This window comes from Camelina sativa, chromosome 5 (assembly GCF_030686135.1).
Source record: "Camelina sativa cultivar CO46 ecotype springtype chromosome 5, ASM3068613v1".
Lineage (NCBI taxonomy): Eukaryota > Viridiplantae > Streptophyta > Magnoliopsida > Brassicales > Brassicaceae > Camelina > Camelina sativa.
This window is the reverse complement of record NC_141884.1, coordinates 2420212-2443120: the sequence shown is the minus strand read 5'-3', so window position 1 is coordinate 2443120 and position 22909 is coordinate 2420212. Positions and strand designations below refer to the sequence as shown.

At 34.8% G+C, this 22909-nt stretch overlaps 4 protein-coding genes and 1 long non-coding RNA gene across 6 annotated transcripts; 4 read left to right on the top strand and 1 right to left on the bottom strand.

Moving 5' to 3' along the window:
• Positions 1-2827: 2827 nt before the first annotated feature.
• LOC104785057 (polyamine oxidase 2) lies at positions 2828-5965 on the top strand. The gene is made up of 9 exons (XM_010510179.3): positions 2828-3396; positions 3689-3804; positions 3960-4048; positions 4130-4243; positions 4339-4426; positions 4539-4624; positions 4715-4817; positions 4907-5004; positions 5087-5965. Exons 1-9 carry the CDS (start codon positions 3357-3359, stop codon positions 5823-5825), a joined length of 1473 nt encoding a protein of 490 aa, XP_010508481.1. The 5' UTR covers positions 2828-3356; the 3' UTR covers positions 5826-5965.
• A 1485-nt stretch (positions 5966-7450) lies between these two features.
• LOC104785055 (large ribosomal subunit protein uL3c) lies at positions 7451-8502 on the top strand. The gene has a single exon (XM_010510177.3). The coding sequence runs from the start codon at positions 7535-7537 to the stop codon at positions 8348-8350; it is 816 nt and encodes a 271-aa protein (XP_010508479.1). The 5' UTR covers positions 7451-7534; the 3' UTR covers positions 8351-8502.
• A 48-nt stretch (positions 8503-8550) lies between these two features.
• LOC104785053 (protein NPG1-like) lies at positions 8551-12253 on the bottom strand. 2 transcript variants are annotated; one of them, XM_010510175.2, is made up of 7 exons: positions 12037-12253; positions 11808-11908; positions 10998-11272; positions 10669-10921; positions 9314-10524; positions 9090-9237; positions 8551-9003 (listed from the first exon to the last, which is right to left on the bottom strand). In XM_010510175.2, exons 3-7 carry the CDS (start codon positions 11169-11171, stop codon positions 8675-8677), a joined length of 2115 nt encoding a protein of 704 aa, XP_010508477.1. In that variant the 5' UTR covers positions 11172-11272; positions 11808-11908; positions 12037-12253; the 3' UTR covers positions 8551-8674. The 2 variants fall into 2 exon arrangements, with proteins under 2 accessions (XP_010508477.1, XP_010508476.1); XM_010510174.2 differs by having other exon boundaries at positions 10998-11280; positions 12037-12139.
• A 2773-nt stretch (positions 12254-15026) lies between these two features.
• On the top strand, positions 15027-18599 carry LOC104785052 (putative pectinesterase/pectinesterase inhibitor 16). Its single transcript, XM_010510173.3, has 2 exons — positions 15027-17574; positions 17690-18599. The coding sequence occupies exons 1-2, from the start codon at positions 16623-16625 to the stop codon at positions 18358-18360; spliced, it is 1623 nt and encodes a 540-aa protein (XP_010508475.2). The 5' UTR covers positions 15027-16622; the 3' UTR covers positions 18361-18599.
• Positions 18600-19845: 1246 nt separating this feature from the next.
• Positions 19846-21630, top strand: LOC147943199 (uncharacterized). The gene is made up of 3 exons (XR_015598219.1): positions 19846-20285; positions 21052-21092; positions 21320-21630. It is a non-coding gene; the product is annotated as an uncharacterized LOC147943199 (long non-coding RNA).
• Positions 21631-22909: the final 1279 nt, after the last annotated feature.

The following is a 22909-nucleotide window of genomic DNA, read 5'->3' as shown; positions in this document are numbered from 1 at the left end:
GTGTTTGGCAAAACATCAAAATCTCGTTAACAATTTTCGTTGGATGATTGAACATAAGTAAATGCGTCCCTTTTAGCCACTTCCATGGTGTTGCGTGATAAAAGTTGTATAAACGTTCATGCTTGGTGAAAGGTCTTCCTATTCGAAATAAAATTCCTCGGGTGGTTGACAATTCTTATCAAAAACAAATACAATTTATTGTGTAAAGGAATTTCGTATAGATGTCATTTCATTAGCTCTTTTGGTTATTAAGAAAAATGTTTTTTTTTTCTTGGTTAATTATAAACAAAAGATTTCGTACCACAAATCAATATTGGCTAGTAAATATCTTATATGATTTGAATTTACGTACGATATTGTTTGGTCAAACAAACAACAATACATTTATCATCTCTGCACACCCTTTATAAACACTAACATTTGTATATGATCAATTTTTATAGGTCAAAAAGAATAATACAAATATTTAGTTAAACCAAGGGTTTGAGCCATTGCAGTTCGACTAAAGCAGCTGGCTTGCAAGGATATGTAATGAAAGTATGGAACACAAACGCTGTTGAAATCGTGTGAGTTGGTTATAGCGTGTCAATTTTTTTCGTCTTCATTTTATTCAGTTCGTAGTTTACAAGTTGTTTTCCCTGATTTTCTCTCTATCTCTTATGTAACTATTCAAAACCCCTGGTTCGTAGTTAATTGCTAAAGTTGAACCCTTACTAATGTACGTACGTAAGTAAGATCGTTGACAACAAAATATTCCGTTTTATTATATCCCCTCATTCACACCATTATCTTTAAAAAAACTTGTTTATATCCACACAAAAATCACTAACATTGTATAATTGAAAACGTGTAGAAAGTTTTCTTCAAATTTATAATTAAATTGTTTTACATTAAATATTGTTTATATAAAAAGAATATTTATACTCCACCAAAAAAAATTTTATTTAATTAAGCTGCAAGAATCATTGTCACACTAAAATCAGTCATCAGCCCAAAAGTCCAACCCGGAACACATGTATGTAGCAAGAATTTTGATATATATATATATATATATATATATATATCATATTATAATGTTTGAATTTTTCTTGTAATTGAGTAATTTAGTTGTAAATCACAATCCATAGAATTAAAACTAAAAAAAATATTGTTTCAAATATTAGTTAATATTAAATAGATGAAAATCAGTTTTTTTTCTTTGTCTTCAATTCTTACCAAACTCATAGCCACCCAACATCGTATTTATTGAAACCATTAGAATAGAAACGTCTAGAAAGTTTTGTACATCAAAGAATGACATTGTCGCATTAACAATTGTCTTAAAAATGCAAAATACAGATCGTGAAGGATTTATGATATTTTGGATTTTAGTAGATTTACAGTGAAATTTTAAAGTAGTTTGATGGATTTATTATTATTTTTTATTTTTGAAAAGAAAAAATAGTTTGTGATTTGATGAGATTTGGTAGGACTTTAAAGGGGTGTATTCAACTTGACATTTTAGGTAATTTGTATAAAAGTTACAAATCCTATGTTATTCAATCATGAATTTTAAAAAGTCTCTTGAAATCTACTGTTATTGAACTGATGATTTAAAAATCTTCTTTAAAATCCACTGTTATTCAAAACATTTTGTAATTTAAATTTTAATAAGTTTTAGAGATTCTGGAGGATTTGAGAGGATTTGTTTACTTAAAAATACAGAAATCCAAATTTCATGGTTTTAGGTGAGATTTGAAAGAATTTTACTATAAATCATATTAACTTCCATAAAATCTATCAAAATTCCAAATTTTCTAAATCTCAAAGAATCCTCAAAATCATTGTTTCAATACACTCCCCTTAGGGATTTTTTCTTTTAAAAACCAATCCTTCAAAAACACATCTCTAAAGGTGAGATTTTTTTAATAGGATATCTTTTACAAAAATGTAGTCAAAGTCTCTCACAATCACTATTATGTTTTTCTATAAAAAAAGAGAATTTGGTTTTGAATAACAGTGGATTTGTTATGATTTTTGCAAATTGTTGATTGAATAACAGTGGATTGTGAGTGATTTTTAACAAATTTCATATTCAATAAAAGTGGATTTGAGATGTCATTTTAAAATCACTAGTTGAATAACAAGGAATTTAAAAAAAAAAAAAATCCACTAAAATTCTGTTTTTTTTTTTTTTCGATCCACTAAAATTCTGTTTTGAATACACCTCCTTATTATTTACCAGATACCAGACAAAAGAGATGACGTGTTATTGATTTTGAATGTCGACGTATAATTGCATGACACGTGCTCCCTGTTGGACCACTAGTCCTGATAAGTTACGTAACTTATCAAACGTGCCAAAATCCAACACGTGATTTCCACTCCCTGAAAATTCCGACAATATTTGATTTTAAATTAAAGTTATGATAATATTAATAAAAAGATATTTTAAAAATAAATGACTAGTATTTAGAATCTTAAAATAACAAACTATAATGTCGAAATTAAATATTATATGATTAGAGTTTAAATTAATGATATTGTTTGATTAATAATATTAATATCTAATATCATCAAATAGTATATTAAGTTCTTTCTTTCATTTGGTATAATATATTAGTTGTATTTAGCTCTTTTTAATTTTAATTTCTTAAAATATACTATGAATTTGTACTACAGTAGATAACAATAAATTTAATATTTTTGGGTAATTCAACAAGAACATTAATTTATTATTATTAATATGTATAATATTAAATTCTAAGAGATACAGTCCAATAAGAAATTTAATGTTTTTGTTGAATTACCCAAAAATAAATAGAAAAAGATCTACAGTCCAATAAGAAACAAATTAAAATAATATTTGATAATTGAGGGAGCATAATGCGACATTATAAATTACAACCAAACCTACTTTACCGACCCATACAGAACCTCCAAAGCCTAAAATAAAAATCTCACCTTTTTTTTTTTCTGTGGTCTCTCTCTCTCTCTCATCTCTCTAGAAGTCTCTCTGTTTTCATCTTCCTGCTCTTTCTCGTTTTCTGGGATTTTGATCTTTTCGCCTCCCCATTGTTTCGCCATCCGTTCTCGCCGATCGTCCTAGATCTACGTTGAGATTACCCGGCTGAGTAAAACAGAGTGAAACAACAAAAAAAAAAACAGAGGGGAGGTTTAAAAATCCTGAAGAAAAGAGAAATCGCATGAATTTGTTTGGAGGCCTGATCTTTTCATCTTCGATTTCGAGCCACTTTACGACTTGTCTTCTCATCTTTATTCTTCATTTCTCTCCCCAGCTTAATAGTAATAATAATAATAATAATAGTAATCGTAATTCTAATAGTAATCGTTTGATCTATTGAAGAACAAAAATCATGGAGTCCAGAAAAAACTCTGATCGTCAAATGCGTAGAGGTATTGTCTTCTTTCAACCTTACTTGAAAATTTCGGATTTTTAGTTGTAATCGTTGGATGTATATGAAGAATATAGGGTTCTTGGGTAATTTGGTTTTATCTTTTTTTTTTTTAATGTTTTTGGGTCCTCAATTTTGCCCTCGTGCTTAATTCTCTGTCGGTGATTTAAAGTTTTGTTTTTTTGTTGTTTGGTGGGGTTTAAAATTGTTGTTTAATCGTAGTTTTAAATGTTAGTTTATTGGATTTGAACGGTCGTTGATTCGTGGTTGATGTGTGTGTGTGTGTGTGACAGCTAATTGCTTTTCAGCTGGTGAAAGGGTGAAGACAAGGTCACCGTCGGTGATTGTCATCGGAGGTGGTTTTGGTGGTATCTCAGCTGCTCGCACTCTTCAAGATGCTTCCTTTCAGGTTTCTAGTTTATACACAATCACTGCTATTTCAATTTTATACTGTGTCCTGAGAACTGTTTTAATGACCTCCTTGCTAACAAAATTGTAGCTTGGAATCATGTTTTATTCTTACATCATCTCTTTCTCACGGTGTGGTTCTTTGTGTGTGTTTAGGTTATGGTGCTGGAGTCCCGTGACAGAATCGGTGGACGTGTTCACACTGATTACTCATTTGGTTTTCCCGTTGATCTTGGTGCATCATGGTAATGTGTGATCCTTGTCATTGGTTTATGTGTGAGTTTTTTGGTTGCGTTTACTAACACCGCAATATCGTTTTGTCATAGGCTACATGGAGTTTGCAAAGAGAATCCTCTTGCACCAGTAATTGGAAGACTGGGACTGCCCTTGTATCGTACTAGCGGTGACAATTCGGTCTTGTATGATCATGATCTTCAGAGGTGTGTACAGCATGTTCCGATCTTGATTTTTCTATTTCTTTGTAATCATGTTTGACACCTTTAAAACTCACACTGCAATTCTTTTAATTCTGAAGCTATGCTCTGTTTGATATGGATGGTAACCAAGTTCCTCAAGAGTTGGTAACTGAGGTTGGCGTCACTTTTGAACATATTTTGGAAGAGGTATGCCCATCACATCATTTAGTCTTCTTCATATTCCGATTCTCGTTTTTCTTTATGTTGCAAGTCTTTGTTTTATGCTCATCTTAACTAGATTCGTCTTTTGCAAATACAGATCAATAAAGTCAGGGATGAGCAGGATGCAGACATTTCAATTTCTAAGGCTTTCTCAATAGTCTTTTCTAGGAAACCCGAGTTGAGGTTTGTATACATAATGTCCCCACTTTTTAAATTTCTTTAGTCACTTTTGTAAGCTTGGTTTCGTGATTGAATTTGAATTTCCACATCCAGGTTAGAGGGGCTTGCACACAATGTACTTCAATGGTATGTATGCCGCATGGAAGGATGGTTTGCCGCAGATGCAGATACCATCTCTGCAAAGTGTTGGGACCAGGTTTGTTACCATTTTTTCCTCATGGGAGTTAATGGTTTTATCGCATACCGTTACTTGATTTCCGTTTTAACATTCTGAGAAATTTGCAGGAGGAATTACTGCCTGGTGGACATGGTCTTATGGTTAGAGGGTATCGTCCTGTCATCAACACTTTGGCCAAAGGTCTTGATATCCGAGTAGGCCACAGGTACGCCTTGCCTATTTGAATAGTTTTGGCCATTTACTTAGTGTTTTGCAGTCATAACCTCTGGTGTTTTTCCTTATCTCAGGGTTACTAATATAGTAAGGCGGTACAATGGAGTGAAGGTAACGACAGAAAACGGTGAAACATTTGTTGCTGATGCTGCAGTCATTGCTGTTCCTCTCGGAGTTTTAAAATCTGGAACGATAAAGTTCGAACCGAAGCTACCTGAGTGGAAACAAGAAGCAATCAACGACCTAGGAGTAGGTATCGAGAACAAGATCATACTCCATTTTGAGAAAGTCTTCTGGCCGAAAGTGGAGTTTCTAGGAGTGGTAGCTGAAACCTCCTACGGCTGCAGTTACTTTTTGAACCTGCACAAGGCCACGGGTCATCCTGTCCTGGTTTACATGCCGGCTGGTCAGCTCGCTAAAGACATTGAGAAAATGTCTGATGAAGCAGCTGCAAGTTTCGCCTTCTTGCAACTCCAGAGAATTCTTCCGGATGCATTGCCTCCGGTACAGTATCTTGTATCAAGGTGGGGATCGGATGTGAATTCACTGGGATCTTATAGCTACGATATCGTGGGAAAACCTCATGATCTCTACGAGAGGCTAAGGGTTCCAGTGGATAACTTATTCTTTGCCGGTGAAGCAACGAGCTCGAGCTTCCCTGGCTCGGTTCACGGCGCTTATTCAACTGGATTGATGGCAGCTGAAGATTGTAGGATGCGAGTTTTGGAGCGGTATGGTGAGTTAGATCTGTTTCAGCCTGTCATGGGTGAAGAAGGACCTTTCTCTGTTCCTCTTCTTATCTCCCGTCTCTAAACTCCCCCATCATTTGACTAGAAAGAACCTAAAGTCATGAAGGATTCTCTTGTGTCTTAATTTGAAACTATAATTATTCTCGTGTTGGATCGTTTAAAACATCTTTGGTTTGTTATTCAATAAATTTGAACATTATAATACATCCTTGTGATATTATTTATATATGACAATCATCTTTAAGAATTCAAGTATTCTCTTTTCTCACTTGTGCTTAAAGAATACTTGAATTGAACATCAACTGCAATTCATGTTCAATGATAACTATATTATTTATAGTTATAGTTTTCTCACTTGTTCTTAAATTCAAGTACAGTTTTAATTTACCGATAAATTAATAAAATATTAATTTATAAAGATATTTTCTCATTATCATGAATTTGAGAAATTTTGATTACAGAATAAAATACTTTTGTTATCATTCACATTTTAAAAAAAAAATTCTTAATTTATAATTTTGCCTATCATAATAGGATAAATTCAATTGTCTACTAGATTATCTAGGTAAAAATGATAAATGTTAGAAGTTTAGAGTTTAGAAAAATTTGCTATTACTACCCTTCATGGTAATGATGAAGTCGAATAAGACATTGCGGTACTTTTAGAACCAGTTACTTACTAAAGGTGCAATTATCGCATTTATGTCTTTCTATAATTTTTGGAGGCAATTTGAGAAGACAACAATAAAAAAGATTAGTGATAAGCTCCAAAAAAAGAATGCAAATTCAAGAATAGACAAACAACCATAGTCATATTTCACTAGATTTTTTTAAATTTATATGTATATATATATATATATATATATTAGTTTAGTTGATTATTAATTTATAATATTGATGAGACCACTCTCATACCCCTATTCATCAAAACAATTTCTCAAAAACCTCTCAATGGTAAAAAGACAATATTACCCTTAATGAAGGTTGTTAAAGATTAAATATAATTAAATCGGTAAATGTTCAACAAAAAACACAATAGTTCAGTGGTTGCGAATTCCATGCGCATCCGCGCGCCTAGAGTTCGAATCCCACTATGCGGGGTACAACTAAGATGCGATAGGTACAACTGGAGGTACAACTAAGGGATATCTGGTACAACTGGATGTAGTTGTACATTCAATTTTCTTTTCAAAATTGTTAGAGGGTAGTTTCGTCATTTCATTAAAGAAGGGGATAGTGAGAATAAGTGGAGGTGATGCAGAAAAGAATTTCTGGTATAGAGGCACCAGAGAATTAAATTCTAAGATTTCTAAAAAAGTTATTATTTTATTATTTTATCGAAATATGTCATTTTTTACACTAGCCTAACTTGGGACCAGAAGAATTTATTAATTTATATCGAGTTTTAATTTAAAGAGTATTAATTTATAGAGGTTCTATTGTATTCTCTTTTCTACGTATTCTTTAAGACTTGCAGTCAAAAGAATGAACATGAACAACAAATTCAAGACTCATTCACATTTTATATAAACGTTAGAGGTTCAATTGAACATGAGAAGAAAGTAAAGAACGAGATGAACAAAATTTGAATTTTTAGGACCAATGTTGCAAAACGATAAACGACTGTGTATTGTAAATAAGAGTAACTTCAGGGGTATAATGATAAAACTTCGTAAATTTTTTTATTAGATTGGAGAAGATAAGAGTAGCAAAAACAGAGCTTTATCCTCTCAGAGTTGCTTCTACTTCTCTGTGTGAATCTTGAGGAGAACAATGGCGATGGCTATGGCGGTGGTTTCTTTCCCATCTCTACTCAACAAATCAACCTTACCCACTTCTCTCTTCACCCCAACCTTCCTCCCTGCAAAATCCTCTTCCCTTCTCATCAAATCATCACCCAAAACCAGATTCGTTGTCTCTTCCTCCATGGAAGCTGGAATCGGAGTAATGGGTTCAAAGCTCGGAATGATGACTTTCTTCGAAGACGACGGCACAGTCGTCCCAGTAACAGTCGTCGGATTCCGCGAAGGCAACATCGTAACCCAAATCAAAACCCTAGCCACCGACGGTTACGACGCGGTTCAAATCGGTTACCGTAGGGTACGCGACAAGAAGCTAACTAAACCGGAAACCGGTCATCTCCTAAAAGCCGGTACGATTCCAATGAGACATTTACAAGAGTTCAGGCTAACGAACGTGGAAGGATTCGAAACGAACCAGAAGCTCGTGTTCGACGAGATATTCAAAGAAGGTGATCTTGTAGACGTGGCGGGGACGACGATTGGGAAAGGGTTTCAAGGAGGAATCAAAAGGCATCATTTCAAGAGAGGTCAGATGACTCATGGTTCCAAGAGTCATCGTGCTTTGGGTTCGATTGGTGCTGGTACTACTCCTGGAAGGGTTTACAAAGGGAAGAAGATGCCTGGGAGAATGGGAGGAACGAGGACTAAGATCAGGAAGCTTAAGATTGTTAAAGTTGATAAGGAGCTTAATGTTGTTATGATCAAAGGTGCTTTGCCTGGTAAGCCTGGCAACCTTCTTCGTATTACTCCTGCTAAAATCGTCGGTCTTAATATTCCCAAGAACTAGTTGAGACTTCAGACAACAACATCAAGACTTGTTTTGTTTTGTAATGTTTTGACTTTGTTTTAAATCTATCTTTAATTATTGTATCGAAATTTCGGAATCTGGATTTTGATGTCTAAGGATCTTTCCCAGTTCATATTCAAATATTCAAGGAACTAATGTAAGAACAAGAGTAGTGAAGTAGTAACAAAGCAATATTAGGATGTCATACTCAAAAACCATATATTTATAGTTTTAAGGGGTTAAAATTGTACATGAGATCATATGATAGGAAGAAAAAAATGAACATATATAAATATAAATTTTTATGATATGTTTTTTGGGATTTTAAAGAATGGTTGAGAAGCTCTCAATAGGATCAGATTCTTCAAGCATAGAAGCAGCTTGGAAGCAATCAGTAGCATCAGCTATACGTCCATCAGATTTATGAACCATTCCTAGGTAATACCAAGCTTTTCGGTTTGTTGGATCAATCCTCAATGCATCAGAGAGCAAGCTTCTCGCTACGGGTAGAGTCGGCTGATGATCTTTCCCTCTTTCAGACAACAATGCTCCAACCGCTACTTTGCAAGGAACCGATGATCCGTCTAGTAATAAACCGTCTAAGAAAGCTGCTAACGCGGGTTTAAACTCCTTTCTTCCTTCCCACATTCGACCTGATCATCCCAAAGATTTCAAACCGAATTTGAGTAAATCAAGAAATGGTTTCTAAGAGATTAGTTAAATGTGTTCTTGTTCTTGCCTTCTGTATGTAGCATTGAAGCAGAGTATTGTTTCAGCTCCCCGGCCTTTTTCAAACAGACTTCTACGTCGTTCCAATGGGAAAGGCTTGAGTAAAGATAAGCCAAGCCATGCCACACTTCAAACTCATTCACTTTGTCTTCCTCCATCTGTTATTGTAAAACGTCTTCAATAAAAGAAGGAAGGTGATCTCAATAGATTAGAAAACAAACGAGATTTAGAAACCTGAGAAAGTGTTCTGAGAGGTCCGAAAGATTTCCTTTGCGCTTGAACCAATGCAAGAAGGTAACGATAAGTCTCTACAGCTTCTGTTGGATTTGACTGAGAGATCTTCAGCTTTGCTTTTAGTCTCAAGAGAGGTCCTTGATCCCACTTTGCGGTTTCATCTAATGCAGCATCGGTCACAACTTCAGCTTCTGAAAACCGTTGCTGAGCGGACAAAACAAGCGCGAGAAATCTCCATCCTTTTAACACAGACCCTCCCGTTGCATCGATGAACTCTTTAGCGTAACGTGACGCAGCTTTTAAGTTCCGTTGCTCAGCGTATTGAACACCTAACTCAAAGATCAAATCAGGATTGTTGTGCTCAAAAGCTATAGCTCCATCTAATGCTTTCAATGATTCTGATTGAAGCCGAGACCTTTCGAAATCCGACGTGGGAACTTTAGCTTGCTTCCCTAAACAAAGTCCTAACATCCTCAAACCAACGCCTTTCAAATGCTCATCCATACCTTCAGCATTGTTTATAGCTCTCTGCGCATAACCCGAACCTTCTGCAGCTAAAGAAGGCTCTTCACTGCAAAGCTTAGCAGCTAACAAAAGTGCCACAAGATCATCAGGTTGTTCGTGTTTATGCAGAGACTTTCTAAGAAGGTTAACCGCAGCACTGTTTTGACCAGCTGCACTATAAGAAAGAGCCAAAGTGTTCCAACGCTCAATACGGCTATACACACCAGGCATTACTTCTTCAAGCTGCTTGGCGAGAACCGAGGTCTGACTACATAAAGATAACGCAAAGGTAAGGTGCTCAAACACAGAGGGATCCCATTTAGCTTTCCCGAGGTTAAACTTCTTTAAAAGAATCATTAGAAGAAGAATGGCTTCTTCTAAGTTGTTTCTAGGTATGTATGAGCCCTCCATCTGAGAACCTAAGCTCGGGGGACTCGCTTCAACTCCAGAATGTAGAAGAAAGACTGCAAAATCTTTCTGAATCCTCGCACAACAGTCATTATCAAGATTCCATTGGCTTAAAAGCGCGCGTCTGTAAGAGGATATTGCTTCTTGGTAGTCACCACATTCTTTCCATAGCGCAGGAAGTAGCTCAACGGCGCGGCTAACGGTTTCTTGAAGTTTGTTATCTACTTGAGCATCTGGTATCCCTTGCTGGAATATTTTCTCAACAGAATCAAGAACACTCCTGCATTCGTGTGCAGCCTCTGCAAAATAAAACAACCAACAAGGAATTAAAGACTCAGAGTCATCACATTCTCATGTTTTTCAAACTGTCTTGTGTACATTTATAAGATGTAAGTGTAAAAGCAATCAGAATGAGCCTCACAGTTAAAAGAGAGAAACTTTACCTGTTATTCTCCCAAGCTTTTGAAGGGATTTGGCTTTCAAGTAGATAGCTTCAAGGACCAAGTTAGCAGCATGTTGAGAAACTAATTGCTGTGGTTCACGGGGACGGTTTTTCTTAGTAGCAGGTTTCTCAGGAGGGACAGAAACCTGTAACCGCTGGATAGCTGCTTGAAGGTCAATACCTTCAAAGACACGAAGTGCACCTTCTAAATTCCCTCTTTGGTACTCCAATCTACCAAGAAGTGACCTTGCTTCCTGTAACCAAAGAAAGAAGCAAAATCTAAAGACTACTCCTTTGCTTCCTATAAAGTTTGGATTGATGGGAACAAACCTCGAAATTAAGAGATAAGCCTTCTCTCAAAGAAGTTTCAGCTTCTTGGATGTTTCCTTCATCAAGCTTTGCTTCAACTTCAGATGTTTTAATGCAAATACCATTTGCACATAGTTGTCTGATGATCTCATCATCCCCGTTCTCGCTAAAATCCGCGGACTGATTCCCGAGCATTGTTTCTTCCACCTTTTTAGACTTAATAAACCCGCATCAAAGCAATATCTCTTATCTTTTCAATACTCCAAAGATCATACATCCACCGTAACTAGTAGCAACTGCATCACTTGTAACAATAAAAATAAAAACATGAATTTTCTTAAGTCAACGCAAGTTCCTTTTGCTCGATCACAATCAAAAACTTTTCCAAAGGTAACAACAACAAACATTTTTACTTTCTTGAGACAAAATCCAAAGAAATTGAAATCATTATCTTGAAAGGACCCACCAAAAATGGAAGCTTAAAAGACAAAAAAAAAAAAAAGAACTTTGTAATCTTTCTCACTTTTTATTATTACCTTAAAAACAATTCGAGACTTACGACCTCTACATATTCCTTTGATCTGTTCATCAGCAAAACTATATATAATGACAAAAAATGAATTTCCTAATTCTTGTTTGTTCCACATTCAACCAAAAAAAAAACAAAAAGAGAGATTGCAATGTGGGAGTGTCGGTCCTTTACAAAAAAAAACAAAACCAATTTGCTTTTGTAAGGTTTCAAAAAAACAATGATGAAATCGAAACTCAATCGATCAGGAAAAAAACAAAAGCCAATTTCGTGGGGGAGGGAGAATGATGAATCTACCGTACCTACGATCATCCGCTTCATGGTTCCCTCCAGACACCCGATCGAATCAAGGACGCACAGAAGATGAAGCTGCACTAACGAATTTTGCGGCGAAAATTCGGATCTGAAAAGAAAGGGAATTAATTAGAAAGAGAGAACACTTTTTGATCTTTTGGGTTTATTTTTTTTAATTTGGTTATAATAAGAATGTGTTTTTTTTTAAAGGCGTAACAGAGTCTTTAGGAGCCGTACGTGCTTCCGGTGTTGCACAACGTGAACGGGGGAGGTAATAGAAGAACGAAACACCCAAAACACAACACAACACAAGAGACCACTGTTTTGTTTTGTCTTAAAGCTCTCTCTTTCTCTCTTATGTAATTTCGCATGTTCATTAGGGGTAGTATTGTCTTCTTGACGGTTACTAAACTTGAGATCAAACCTTTTCATTCACTAAGAGGCTTTCAAGTCTGTCTATCTAGGTGCAGCACAGACTCTAATTTATCTAATGGCTTAGCTTAAATGAAAGCCCTCTTATAGAAATAATCGTTGTTAGTGTTTTTTTTTTCCACATTACAAAAACCATTATTATTTGTTATTATATTTTATCAGAATGTTAAACTTTATTGAATGAGGACAAACTATCTGAATTTGAATTAATAATTAAATTCTAACAAAGACAAGAACACTTTGGTCCTCATCAATGATTTTATAACACAATAGAGAATGCTTAAATACACTAGAAAATAATTAACTAACTAGTTAAGAACGTGGCATCTGAGCAAGAAAACATACTCCCACTAATTAAGAGTTACATAAGTTTTTTGATCATACATAATTAAATTAATATAATTTGTGCGTAGAAATTTTAAGAAAATCTAATAAAATAGAATTAAGAAGAAAAAAAGGTCTACATGATCTTACATATTGGAACAGATGGAGTATAAATAACTAAAACTTTAGGCCACTTCTTCTTCTCCCCCAAGTGGTCTCTCATCAGTTTCACCAATACCTGCTTAGAAATTCGAATTTCAGTTGTATCGTTTAGAAACCGTATGGTAGGTGGGTCGGCAAGAGATACACTTTGCAGTCTTAACTTACGCACAACTCTTTCAGAAAAGTTATGGACGTTTCTACTTTCAAAGAGGATACGAATTACTTTTCCGTCAACCGAACAGGTGGATATAGCATGGTATGGTAGCCACAACAAGTCAAGTTGTTGTTCAATTAAGATGGCTCGGTCCCGAGCTTCCCGAACCGTGGAAAAATCAAATTGCTTCACATTCGTTCGCAATTGGGGACGTAAACCGGAAATAAACAGGCTGGTCAGTTGTTGTTCAGACTCGTGAACGTCGTTGTCGATTTTATCTGACATCATGTCCAAGAATTTTGTAGCGTAAGCTTCCACTGATTGAGATCCTTGCTTGAGATTGCGAGATCTTTGTACAAAAGCCTTGCACACCTTCTTCCACCAAGCTAGAGCTCCTCCGCTAAACCGTGATGATGTTACCATATTGAAAGGATCTTGTCTCTTTTTTTCAGAGTTACGGGAATGATTCTTAATTAAAAAAGATCTTTGGAACCCTATTTATATAAACCATAAACGTGCAAAGAGTATGAAGTTGAAAAAGGAATCAAATAATAAAACATCCAAACAAAATAAACCTATTCCTAAACAAGATATGAGTTGCCAAGAAGATAAGGATTGAGTTTTGTTTAGGAGTTATTTAATACAAAGGCTTTTCTATTAAGAATAGGATTAGTGTTATATAAATAAGGGTGTCGAGCTATGACATAACCTTTTAGAAATTTTGTGAAATTGAGAGCTTTAGTTTTTAGTAAATTTTTAAAAACTAATAAAGAAAGTTGTTCTTTAGTCTTGATCTCGAAGTTCTGTTAGCATACTTGAAATTTGAAAACTAGAATGTCGATACAAAAATGTAAAACAAAAAGGAAGAAAAAATCTCTGTTATTTTTAGCCACTGGTCAATGACGGTCAGCAACTACGATTGGGCCATTAAAATGCATTTGGCCCAAAATCAGTTTAGATGTGTTTTATTTTTTTGCAAACACAACACATAACACTGACACATGTGACATACTCGTTTATAAATCGTACACCAAATCTGGGTGTTTCTTCTTTCTCTGTCTTTTTTGCCAATAATATACCAGCAACTTCTTTATCAGAAGACTCTTTTATAAATATATAAATGAGATGAGTTTTAATGACTTTAGCATTTCCTACTTAATGATACTAGTATAACTACAAAAGCGTTAGGTAGCAATTACACTTCTAATAAGACGATTCAAATCAATCATATTCAATCCCCTTAACCCAAATTCTACTTTTCTTTCTTTTCACATTTTATTTATTTACTATTAACAAAAAAAAAATTGAAAATCCTCCAAAGTAAATAAGTTTGGAATGGTGAAGCATTTCAATTACTAGCAAAGCAATATTCTCAATTTTGTGGAGAAAATAATTGAAGATATGTAGGTAACTAGAGTTCCACAACCCCACGTAATAGGTAATTGTTACAAAAGGTGCAAGGACCTCTAGGATTCGAATAATTTGCTAGCTTTTTTTTTGTTAAAAATTCATCTACTTATCACATTGAATTGTGCAAGCTTGGTTTTTGTTACTAATAGAAATCAATTAACTCAAAGTACATGTACAGTATATGTTAATTTAATACGCAAACACTGACTGTCCTTTTCATCACTCTCTTTGGCATTGGGAAACATTTAAAGCTTAAACGTTAGGCCTCCATTCATTTGTCTTAATTCAAAATTATTTAAGTTAGTTCTTACGTAAAGTCAATCATCAAATCATGTAGTATAATTATATAATTATTAATATATATATATCTATCAAAATACTTCATTGTTTATCTTTACTATTATTATTTCATATATTATAAATCATGTATTTATCATGTATTTTGTTCTCCAACAGATTAATTAATTTGAATTATTTGTAGTATTATACAGGTACATTATTGCGTGAATTAGTTGTGCACTGCATGCATTTATTAGACAAGACCTTGACCTCTTGGCTTAACATCTTAAGTCATCGTATAAAGCTTAGCATAGCTAGAGTTTAGTGGCATCCTTATCAAACAATTATTAAAAACAACTATCGAAATATTAATTCAAAAAATAAAAATAATAATAGTATTCATTTACTCATACGGTGAGACTCATATATATTGCATGCATAACTAAATTTTTGTATGGTGATTATTTTTTAACAATTTTTTTCTTCTATATATAATCTTTTTGCTAAAGTATTGCTATATATGTCAGTTGCATGAATATTATTTTGAAAACAAGATGTAATATGTTTTTCTTTCTATATGAAAAACCAGGAGTTGGAGAATCTAGAAATAACAGTGTTTTACCCTTTAAAAGTTTAAAGAACACAAATGTGTTTAATTTCTTTGTTCCCGAGGCTGCCAAGTGGGTGAGTAGTGGTGATGTCTCGTCGTTGAGTTTTCTTTGAGGAGTACATAAGATGGATCCCATTTTCTTTGTCTGTTTAAGTTTGGCCGTATCATTAGCCATGCACATCACGCGATATAATGAACCATATTTTCCAAGAAATAACATAACGTTAAATTCAGGAGGTAAAGATTCATAAAGTAAATTTTGGTTATTTTCTTTGTCACCAAACAACCTTTTTTCTTTCTGCTTGCTTTGTTATATCTAGCTCGATACATATTACAAGTAGATTAGTCGCATTTGGATATACCATTGGGTTGCGCGGGCACGTGTGTGAACTGTGAATTGGATCTTCTTTAGTACTTATCAAATTGTTAGTACGTAACATCATACTGTATAGTATATGGTTGAATATTTGAATTATATTGTTTTCGGAAAGTTTTTTTTTTTGAAATTCCAAATTAGGAATTGGAACTTCTTTAGTACTTATCTAATTGTTAGTACGTAACTTCATACTGTATACTTTGGTTGAAGACTTGAATTATATTGTTTTCGGAAAGTTTTTTGTTTTTTTTTAATTCCAAATTAGGAAAAGTTAGGAATTTATAATACGCGGTTTGCTTTAGAATGTTGCACTTTTGTTGATCAATAAATAAATAAATTTCACTTACAGATTAACTATATCATACATAAATTAAATATACTAATATACTTATATTCGCGAAAATAAAGCACATACGTTATTGTTTATACGTAGCTCTATGATTAAAAAAGCAGCCAATGATTGTAAATATTACGAACAGTCTGGCAATCTAAAGCCTTCTTTGTATTGCTTCACCCCTAAGGTTTAAGTTTAGTGAACTAACTTTATACAATATGTGGAACATGTATAATCCATATAAATTAACCACAATACTTGTGAAATGTTAAATTTGATTGCATCGAGATTTTTTTTTTTTTTTTGGCAGATCAAAGATATGACTGGTGAGTTCCTCTATTTCCAGAAATAACTAAATAAAATGTGTCCTACTTAATTACTTATGCATAAAAAAAATTTATAGATATATTGTGTGAAATCTTGTGCTGGACAGTAATCAATTGATTCATTACAGATAACTAATGGATAGCTAGAGATCAAGCTTGGTAAAACATCAAATGTTATGATACACCACATACAAAATCAGTAATTATCAGGATGTAAAAGATTAGAATAGGCACTATCTATACAATAAAGATCAATATGGATGCATCATAGTATATATCTCGGAAACAAAAGTACAAGTATTTGTGGTATGTCATTTTAGCTCGAAACTCAAGAGTCGTGTTGTAGTAAGAAATTATTTAACAACAACAACTCAAAGTTAAAATAGTAACGAACAGAAAATTGTAACTATATATACATGTATCACGTAGCTGCTGCTACCACAACAACTCACAAGTCATTAAGTTTCATGATAACTATAATGGCTTTATCATCATCAATATCAAATCACAAGATTCTAAAAACACTAATGTTTTTGCTGATCATAAACTTCTTATACCTAATTCAAACTACTTCATCTGTGACCAGTTCCGATTCCAACTCCCACTTCTCAAGATTCTCGAGACATCGTCAAAGCTCACCATCATCAAGAACCAAACAAGGGTTTCTCGAATCGGTCCAAGAGAGTAAGAACCATGCTCTCTTGGCTCGTTCTCTCGCTTTCAATCTCACGCTTTCCCATAGAACCGCACAAACCCACACGTTCGATCCCATCCACGACTGCCTTGAGCTGCTCGACAACACACTTGACATGTTGTCTCGCATACATGCTGATAACGACGAAGAAGATGTTCATACATGGCTAAGCGCAGCCCTCACGAACCAAGATACTTGTGAGCAGAGCCTTCAAGAGAAATCCAAGTCATACAAACACGGACCCGCGATGGATTTCGTCGCAAGAAACCTCACCGGTTTGTTGACTAACTCGCTCAACTTGTTCCTATCCGTGAAATCGAAACACCGGAGACTCTTGTCAGAACAAGACTCGTTCCCCACGTTCGTAACTTCACCAGAGCAACGAAGGCTTCTAGAAGCTTCGGTTGAGGAGCTGAAGGTTGACGCGGTCGTTGCTGCCGACGGAAGCGGGACACACAAAACCATAGGAGAAGCGTTGTTGTCTACGTCATTGGCGAGCAGTACCGAGGGCAGAACCGTAATTCACCTGAAAGCTGGAACCTATCATGAGAACATCAACATTCCGACGAAGCAAAAGAACGTTATGTTAGTTGGTGACGGTAAGGGTATAACGGTCATTATTGGTAGCAGAAGTAACAGAGGTGGCTGGACTACTTACAAAACTGCCACCGTCGGTAAGTTTCAATAAATTTACTTTTATTTTCGGTTTAATCTTTTAATTTATTCTCGGTTCGGTTCGGTTCGGTTATCGATTTCAAATGATTTGATACGGTTTTGGTGGTTTGAAAGCCGCGATGGGAGAGGGGTTCATAGCGCGGGACATAACATTCGTGAACAACGCCGGACCTCAATCGGAGCAAGCGGTGGCGCTCCGTGTCGGAGCAGATAAATCCGTCGTGTATCGATGCTCCGTCGTAGGATACCAAGATTCACTCTACACACACTCTAACCGACAATTCTACAGAGAGACAGATATCACCGGAACCGTCGATTTCATCTTCGGGAACTCCGCCGTCGTGTTCCAGTCATGCAACATCGCCGCGCGTAAACCGTTACCGGGTCAGAAAAACTTCGTGACGGCGCAAGGACGGAAAGATCCGGGTCAAAACACCGGGATCTCGATTCAGAACTGTAAAATCACGGCGGAGTCGATGACTTATCTAGGTCGGCCGTGGAAGGCGTATTCGAGGACGGTGGTGATGCAATCGTATCTCGGCGGGTCGATTGATCCGTCGGGTTGGTCTCCTTGGTCCGGTGGTTTTGGTCTCAAGTCTCTGTATTACGGCGAATTTGGGAATTCGGGTCCTGGATCATCGGTTTCGGGTCGGGTTAAATGGAGTGGGTACCATTCGGCTTTGACGATGACGGAAGCGGAAAAATTCACTGTGGCGGGTTTTATTAACGGCAATATGTGGTTGCCGTCAACGGGCGTTAGTTTCGACTCTGGACTTATCAAGTGAAGTGAGCTCTCTCGTTTGAATATAATTAATTTCTCAAATTGTGTTTGTTATATAGTCATTAATGTTGAATTGTGATTAAAGGAAATGGGTGTGATAAATTATTCTTAATTAGTTAAAACTGTGTGTTTGTAATTTAATAGTTTTATACACTCCCTTTTCGTTTTATACATTTGTATACTTGGGTGTAACTTAAAAACAAAATAAATGTTCTCCAATAAAAATCTTAATATGTTGCAGAATTGTTTATACTAATGTTTTACATTTAAAGAATCATAATTTTGTTGAAGTAAACTGTTAGAAACTTGAAGATTTTACACAGTAACCTGTAAATTAAAATTTTGTGAATCATTGATTAATTGGATACAAATGACTTGCATGCGGATAAGTGCTAATCCCGTCCATTAGTGGGTTTGAGGCCTGCATTATAAGTGAAGATAAAGAGATTTTAAAAGCCCATTGTTATAGACTTTTGCCATAAATAATCTTGGATTAGAAATGTATGTTCTCCCTTCTGTTTTCTTCTTATTTGGTCAACTTATTTCTTTTGTTCTTTTCTGTTAAGGCACATATTTGGTAGAGCGACCGGATTAAATTGTGATATATATTGTACTCAAGTGGATTTCATAGAATTATTTGGTCAAATGGTTGGTCTATGAATCAATAGTATATACATTATGTATGCTACATACGATGTCTTTGAGGTTTTCGGAGATATTTCATGTATACGCCCAAAACTTATCAAAATTATGTATAATGCAGTTTCTTTTGTATGTCCTCTTTTTAAAAAAACAATCTGCGGAAATTATGGAAAATCGGGTATTATGGTCGTTTAAACCATGCATGATTTGCATCATAATGGATGAATTTGACATTTAATTTTAGACCACCATGAGAGTTAGTGTGGTTTATATAACATACTATTACTGTGCACGTGTTACAAAAATTATTTGTTTAACTATTAGTACTTAGCTAAGAATGATTCCTTCAAACATAGTTAATTAAATTTGTATGTTTTGATATTCTGGACATGCAAAGTTAAGGGTGTAAAGATTTTCTTGTTCAAGACTTCTAGTGTCATGTCGATACTAATCATCTACGTATAAACATATTGTGATTTGCGGTTGCGGATGTATAGACGCGTTGAAACTTGTAATTTCTAAGCGAATAGAAAGATTTAAAAGTATATTGTGTGAGAGACTTTACCAACTAACCATAATTGAAGAATAGTGATAAATAATAATTAGAAAGTTTAGAATATGAATAGTACTAGTATAAAAGAGATAAGTTAATTGGGAAGTGGTCTTCGTTTTGAGTATTAAAATCTTGCCTCTCTAACCATAGGCAAGATTGTCCCACCTTTTTATTTTTTTTCCACGGTTCTGTTTTCTTTAAAACTCAATACATTAATCAAATAAATGAACAATATACATAGATATTTTGCATGTACGTGTGTGTATACGTATCTGTACATTAAATTTATCCCACGTGCAAATCTTTTGTTTCTTTAGGCCATGTTTATCGGTAGATCACATGGGTGATCTTGGGGCTTTTAAAATTAAAATTTATTGAACAGTACCCATAAGATCAGCCCAATTGATCTTAAATAAGATCAGTTCTTCCCACTGATCTAAAGGTGACGTGTCACACGGAAAGCTTGGTTTCAATTTTTTTTTCCTTCGACATTTTTTTTTCTTCGACATTTTTTTTCTTCTTCTCTCGCAAATGGCGACAAAGCGAAACGGCGACTACGACCACATCGCCGATGGATCCTCCTCCGCCGCGAAACCCTATCCATGATTCCGATCCTGAACCAAACACCGTGTCGATTTCTCCAAGCGACGAATCCTCAATCCGCGCTAAAGCTTCCACCTTCTTCGTTGAATTGCGAGCAGAGAGGAAGGAATCATCAACAGAGAAAAAAAATGGTAAATTTGCTTCGTCTTTCGTGAATTTGAGTTTTCGGGATTTGATATTATTGTTTGTTTTGGTTTGACCTAAGTCTTCTTCTAACAAAGGTTTCTTCATTCTTCGTTGATTTAGTTTTCTGTAAGCGATTGGTTATAGGGGTTTCTTCTTTCTTCTAACACATGGTAACTTTTTCTTCTTTTATGTTTGGGAATTTAGGGTTTGTTCGATTAGCCTATGCTTGAATTGTGTGTGAGCTTGAATTGTTCTCTTTAGTGGTTTATCTAACCAGTAGAAAAAGGTGTGATTTTGATAATGGTTTGACATTATCTAGAGATGTAACCACTGGGCTTAGTCTCTCGCTCTCGCTAGTTTCTTGTTACACTTCTGTTGCTCGCTGTTGCAAAATATCACTTATGGAACTGATGAATTAGAAAAAGCTTTAATGGTAGGCTCTTGCAGATGTGTTTTAGCCATCATCACTCTTTAATTATTTTTCCTAGTTACATTTACCATGACCAAGCTTGAGAAGCTTTAAGGTGATATTGATTAAATTGACAAACGCAAAGGGACAGTTTAAAGTGATATGTTTTGTAGCTAGTGTAGTGCTGATTGACATGTTTTTATTGAGATTGCTGCTTATATACTGCAATTTCTCAAGTTTACTCTCAAGTAGAAGAGATTTGCAATTTGTTTCAGTTGTTTTAAGCTTTTTTTATTGGTATATCTTTGGCACTTGATGATGGTATTATAAGCTTACGGATTTGTGCAATTTGCCTTGTGTAGCTTTCAGTGAGAAACTGTTTCATCAGAGGATCCGTGGTAAGGTACGTGCAGTTACCTAAAGATGGACTCAATGTTTTTAAACTGCTCCTTCTCCTTATGTAGAACTAGTAGAAATCACTGAGTTACAAAATGAGGTTTGTCTTGGCCTTAACATCAGTTTCCTGAAACCAACACAACGTTGATCTGTGATACATACATTGCCCCAATATTCTATGATACATTTCAATGTGTGATGATGATATGGCAATGAGAAATGTACCTCTGGCAGGTGATACATATACCGCATAGGCTCATCAGTGTACAAGTTTTTATTGTTGAATCATAGAGCTTACCAGTGGGGGAATTCAAAGCAAATAGTATTGCTTAGTCTGCGGCATTTACAAGTCTATTTGTTTACACAATTGTGCATCATCAATGTGATGAACAACAACTCCTCCCCCTCCCCCAAGAGTTCGAGTTTGTTTTTTTTTTTTAAATTTTATTTACAATGTTTTTTTCTGTTTCATAAAAATATGGCATTGTATTTTGAATTTTAATAAAATTTTTATAAGTTTGCAATTAAAATGTTATTTTATAAAAGTTTTAAATTGTTTATAGTTCTAAAAAAATATTATATTATTAAATCTTAAGATCTTATACCTGTTCTCCCAATAACTAACTTCTTAACAAAAGTTCTTAAGACCTGATCTTACAATATTTTTACAATATTTCTCCTCTAAGATCACCCTCACCTGATCCCCCTATAAACATGCCCTTATAACCACCGAAATTCTCATCCTTACGGTCAATCTCTTATTAAATTTTCAATGTTTTATATAAGCACGACGACTCTCTTCACGCAATATGTTCAAGCATTAAGTTACAAACACTATTCTTGAGTCATGTGGTTTGGCTCGTCGGATAAAATCATACGTTTTGAGGTTTGTAATATAAAAGAAAAGGGAAGCGCCGTCATGTTATCTATACATACCGGAGAAAGTAAAACGGGATCACGTCAGCAACAGTTACAGAGCAAAGTCGTCGACAGTTGTAACGTCAAGCTTAATCAGCCGGCTTCCTTCTTTTTAACATAGCGTAATAAATAAAGCAATACCACACACTTTTTTTTTATTTTCTGAACTCGAACGAAATTATTACATCAGAAAAACATGGCGTAAGTAATGACGTGTCTTTTCACACGTTTCTGATTTTAAACGTCATTCTTGAGTTTAACAACATTTGTCACTGTTACTGAGTGTCCAATAGCATTTTTTCTTTTAGTATTGGTTTTACTTTTTTTTTAGTTGGATGGTTTAATCAACTACTAGTACTCCTCAACGAACTGATTTATTATTAATAGTTAATAAAAAATTAAGAGGAGAATCAAAGAAAACGAATGGTGTAGACTTGTGTAATTAAATATTAATTAAAATAATTAGAACAAAAACAAATTAAAAAGATAAAGAAGATAAGAGAGAAAGAAAAGTTGGGGGTGGGTAAAGGCCATAGCCATGTGCCTTCATGTGGTGGTTGGCCCATTTAGTGTCCCCACGCTACCACTTCTTCAACTCCTCTCCTCTTTTACTTCTTAATCTCATATGATTAATACCTTTGTTATTCATTTGGTTTCACTCCTAATATCAATTTTGTATATTGTTAAACACTTAAACTTTATGGTAGATGTAATTATACTGAAAGCTTATAGAAAGCTTTGTGGTATTTAAGGGATTTTGGAGCTTAATTTTGAAGAAGGGGAGATATATATGATAATGATTATATAAAAAAATAATTAATGGCGTGATAAATACGTCCGGCGGCAAAGTGGTAGGGAGAGAGTGATTAACACAAAAGAGATGGGACTAATGCTAAATTATAGCCT

Excerpts from the sequence above, each read along its gene's own strand:
- LOC104785057 (XM_010510179.3), top strand. The coding sequence starts at position 3,357 with ATGGAGTCCAGAAAAAACTCTGATCGTCAAATGCGTAGAG. Across the intron at positions 4,049-4,129 it reads GTTGATCTTGGTGCATCATG|GCTACATGGAGTTTGCAAAG; the intron begins GTAATGTGTGAT and ends GTTTTGTCATAG. Across the intron at positions 4,625-4,714 it reads TCTAGGAAACCCGAGTTGAG|GTTAGAGGGGCTTGCACACA; the intron begins GTTTGTATACAT and ends TTCCACATCCAG.
- LOC104785055 (XM_010510177.3), top strand. The coding sequence starts at position 7,535 with ATGGCGATGGCTATGGCGGTGGTTTCTTTCCCATCTCTACTCAACAAA.
- LOC104785053 (XM_010510175.2), bottom strand. The coding sequence starts at position 11,171 with ATGCTCGGGAATCAGTCCGCGGATTTTAGCGAGAACGGGGATGATGAG. Across the intron at positions 10,525-10,668 it reads AAAGCTTGGGAGAATAACAG|AGGCTGCACACGAATGCAGG; the intron begins GTAAAGTTTCTC and ends TTTATTTTGCAG. Across the intron at positions 9,004-9,089 it reads TTCAATGCTACATACAGAAG|GTCGAATGTGGGAAGGAAGA; the intron begins GCAAGAACAAGA and ends TGGGATGATCAG.
- LOC104785052 (XM_010510173.3), top strand. The coding sequence starts at position 16,623 with ATGTATCACGTAGCTGCTGCTACCACAACAACTCACAAGTCATTAAGT. Across the intron at positions 17,575-17,689 it reads TTACAAAACTGCCACCGTCG|CCGCGATGGGAGAGGGGTTC; the intron begins GTAAGTTTCAAT and ends GTGGTTTGAAAG.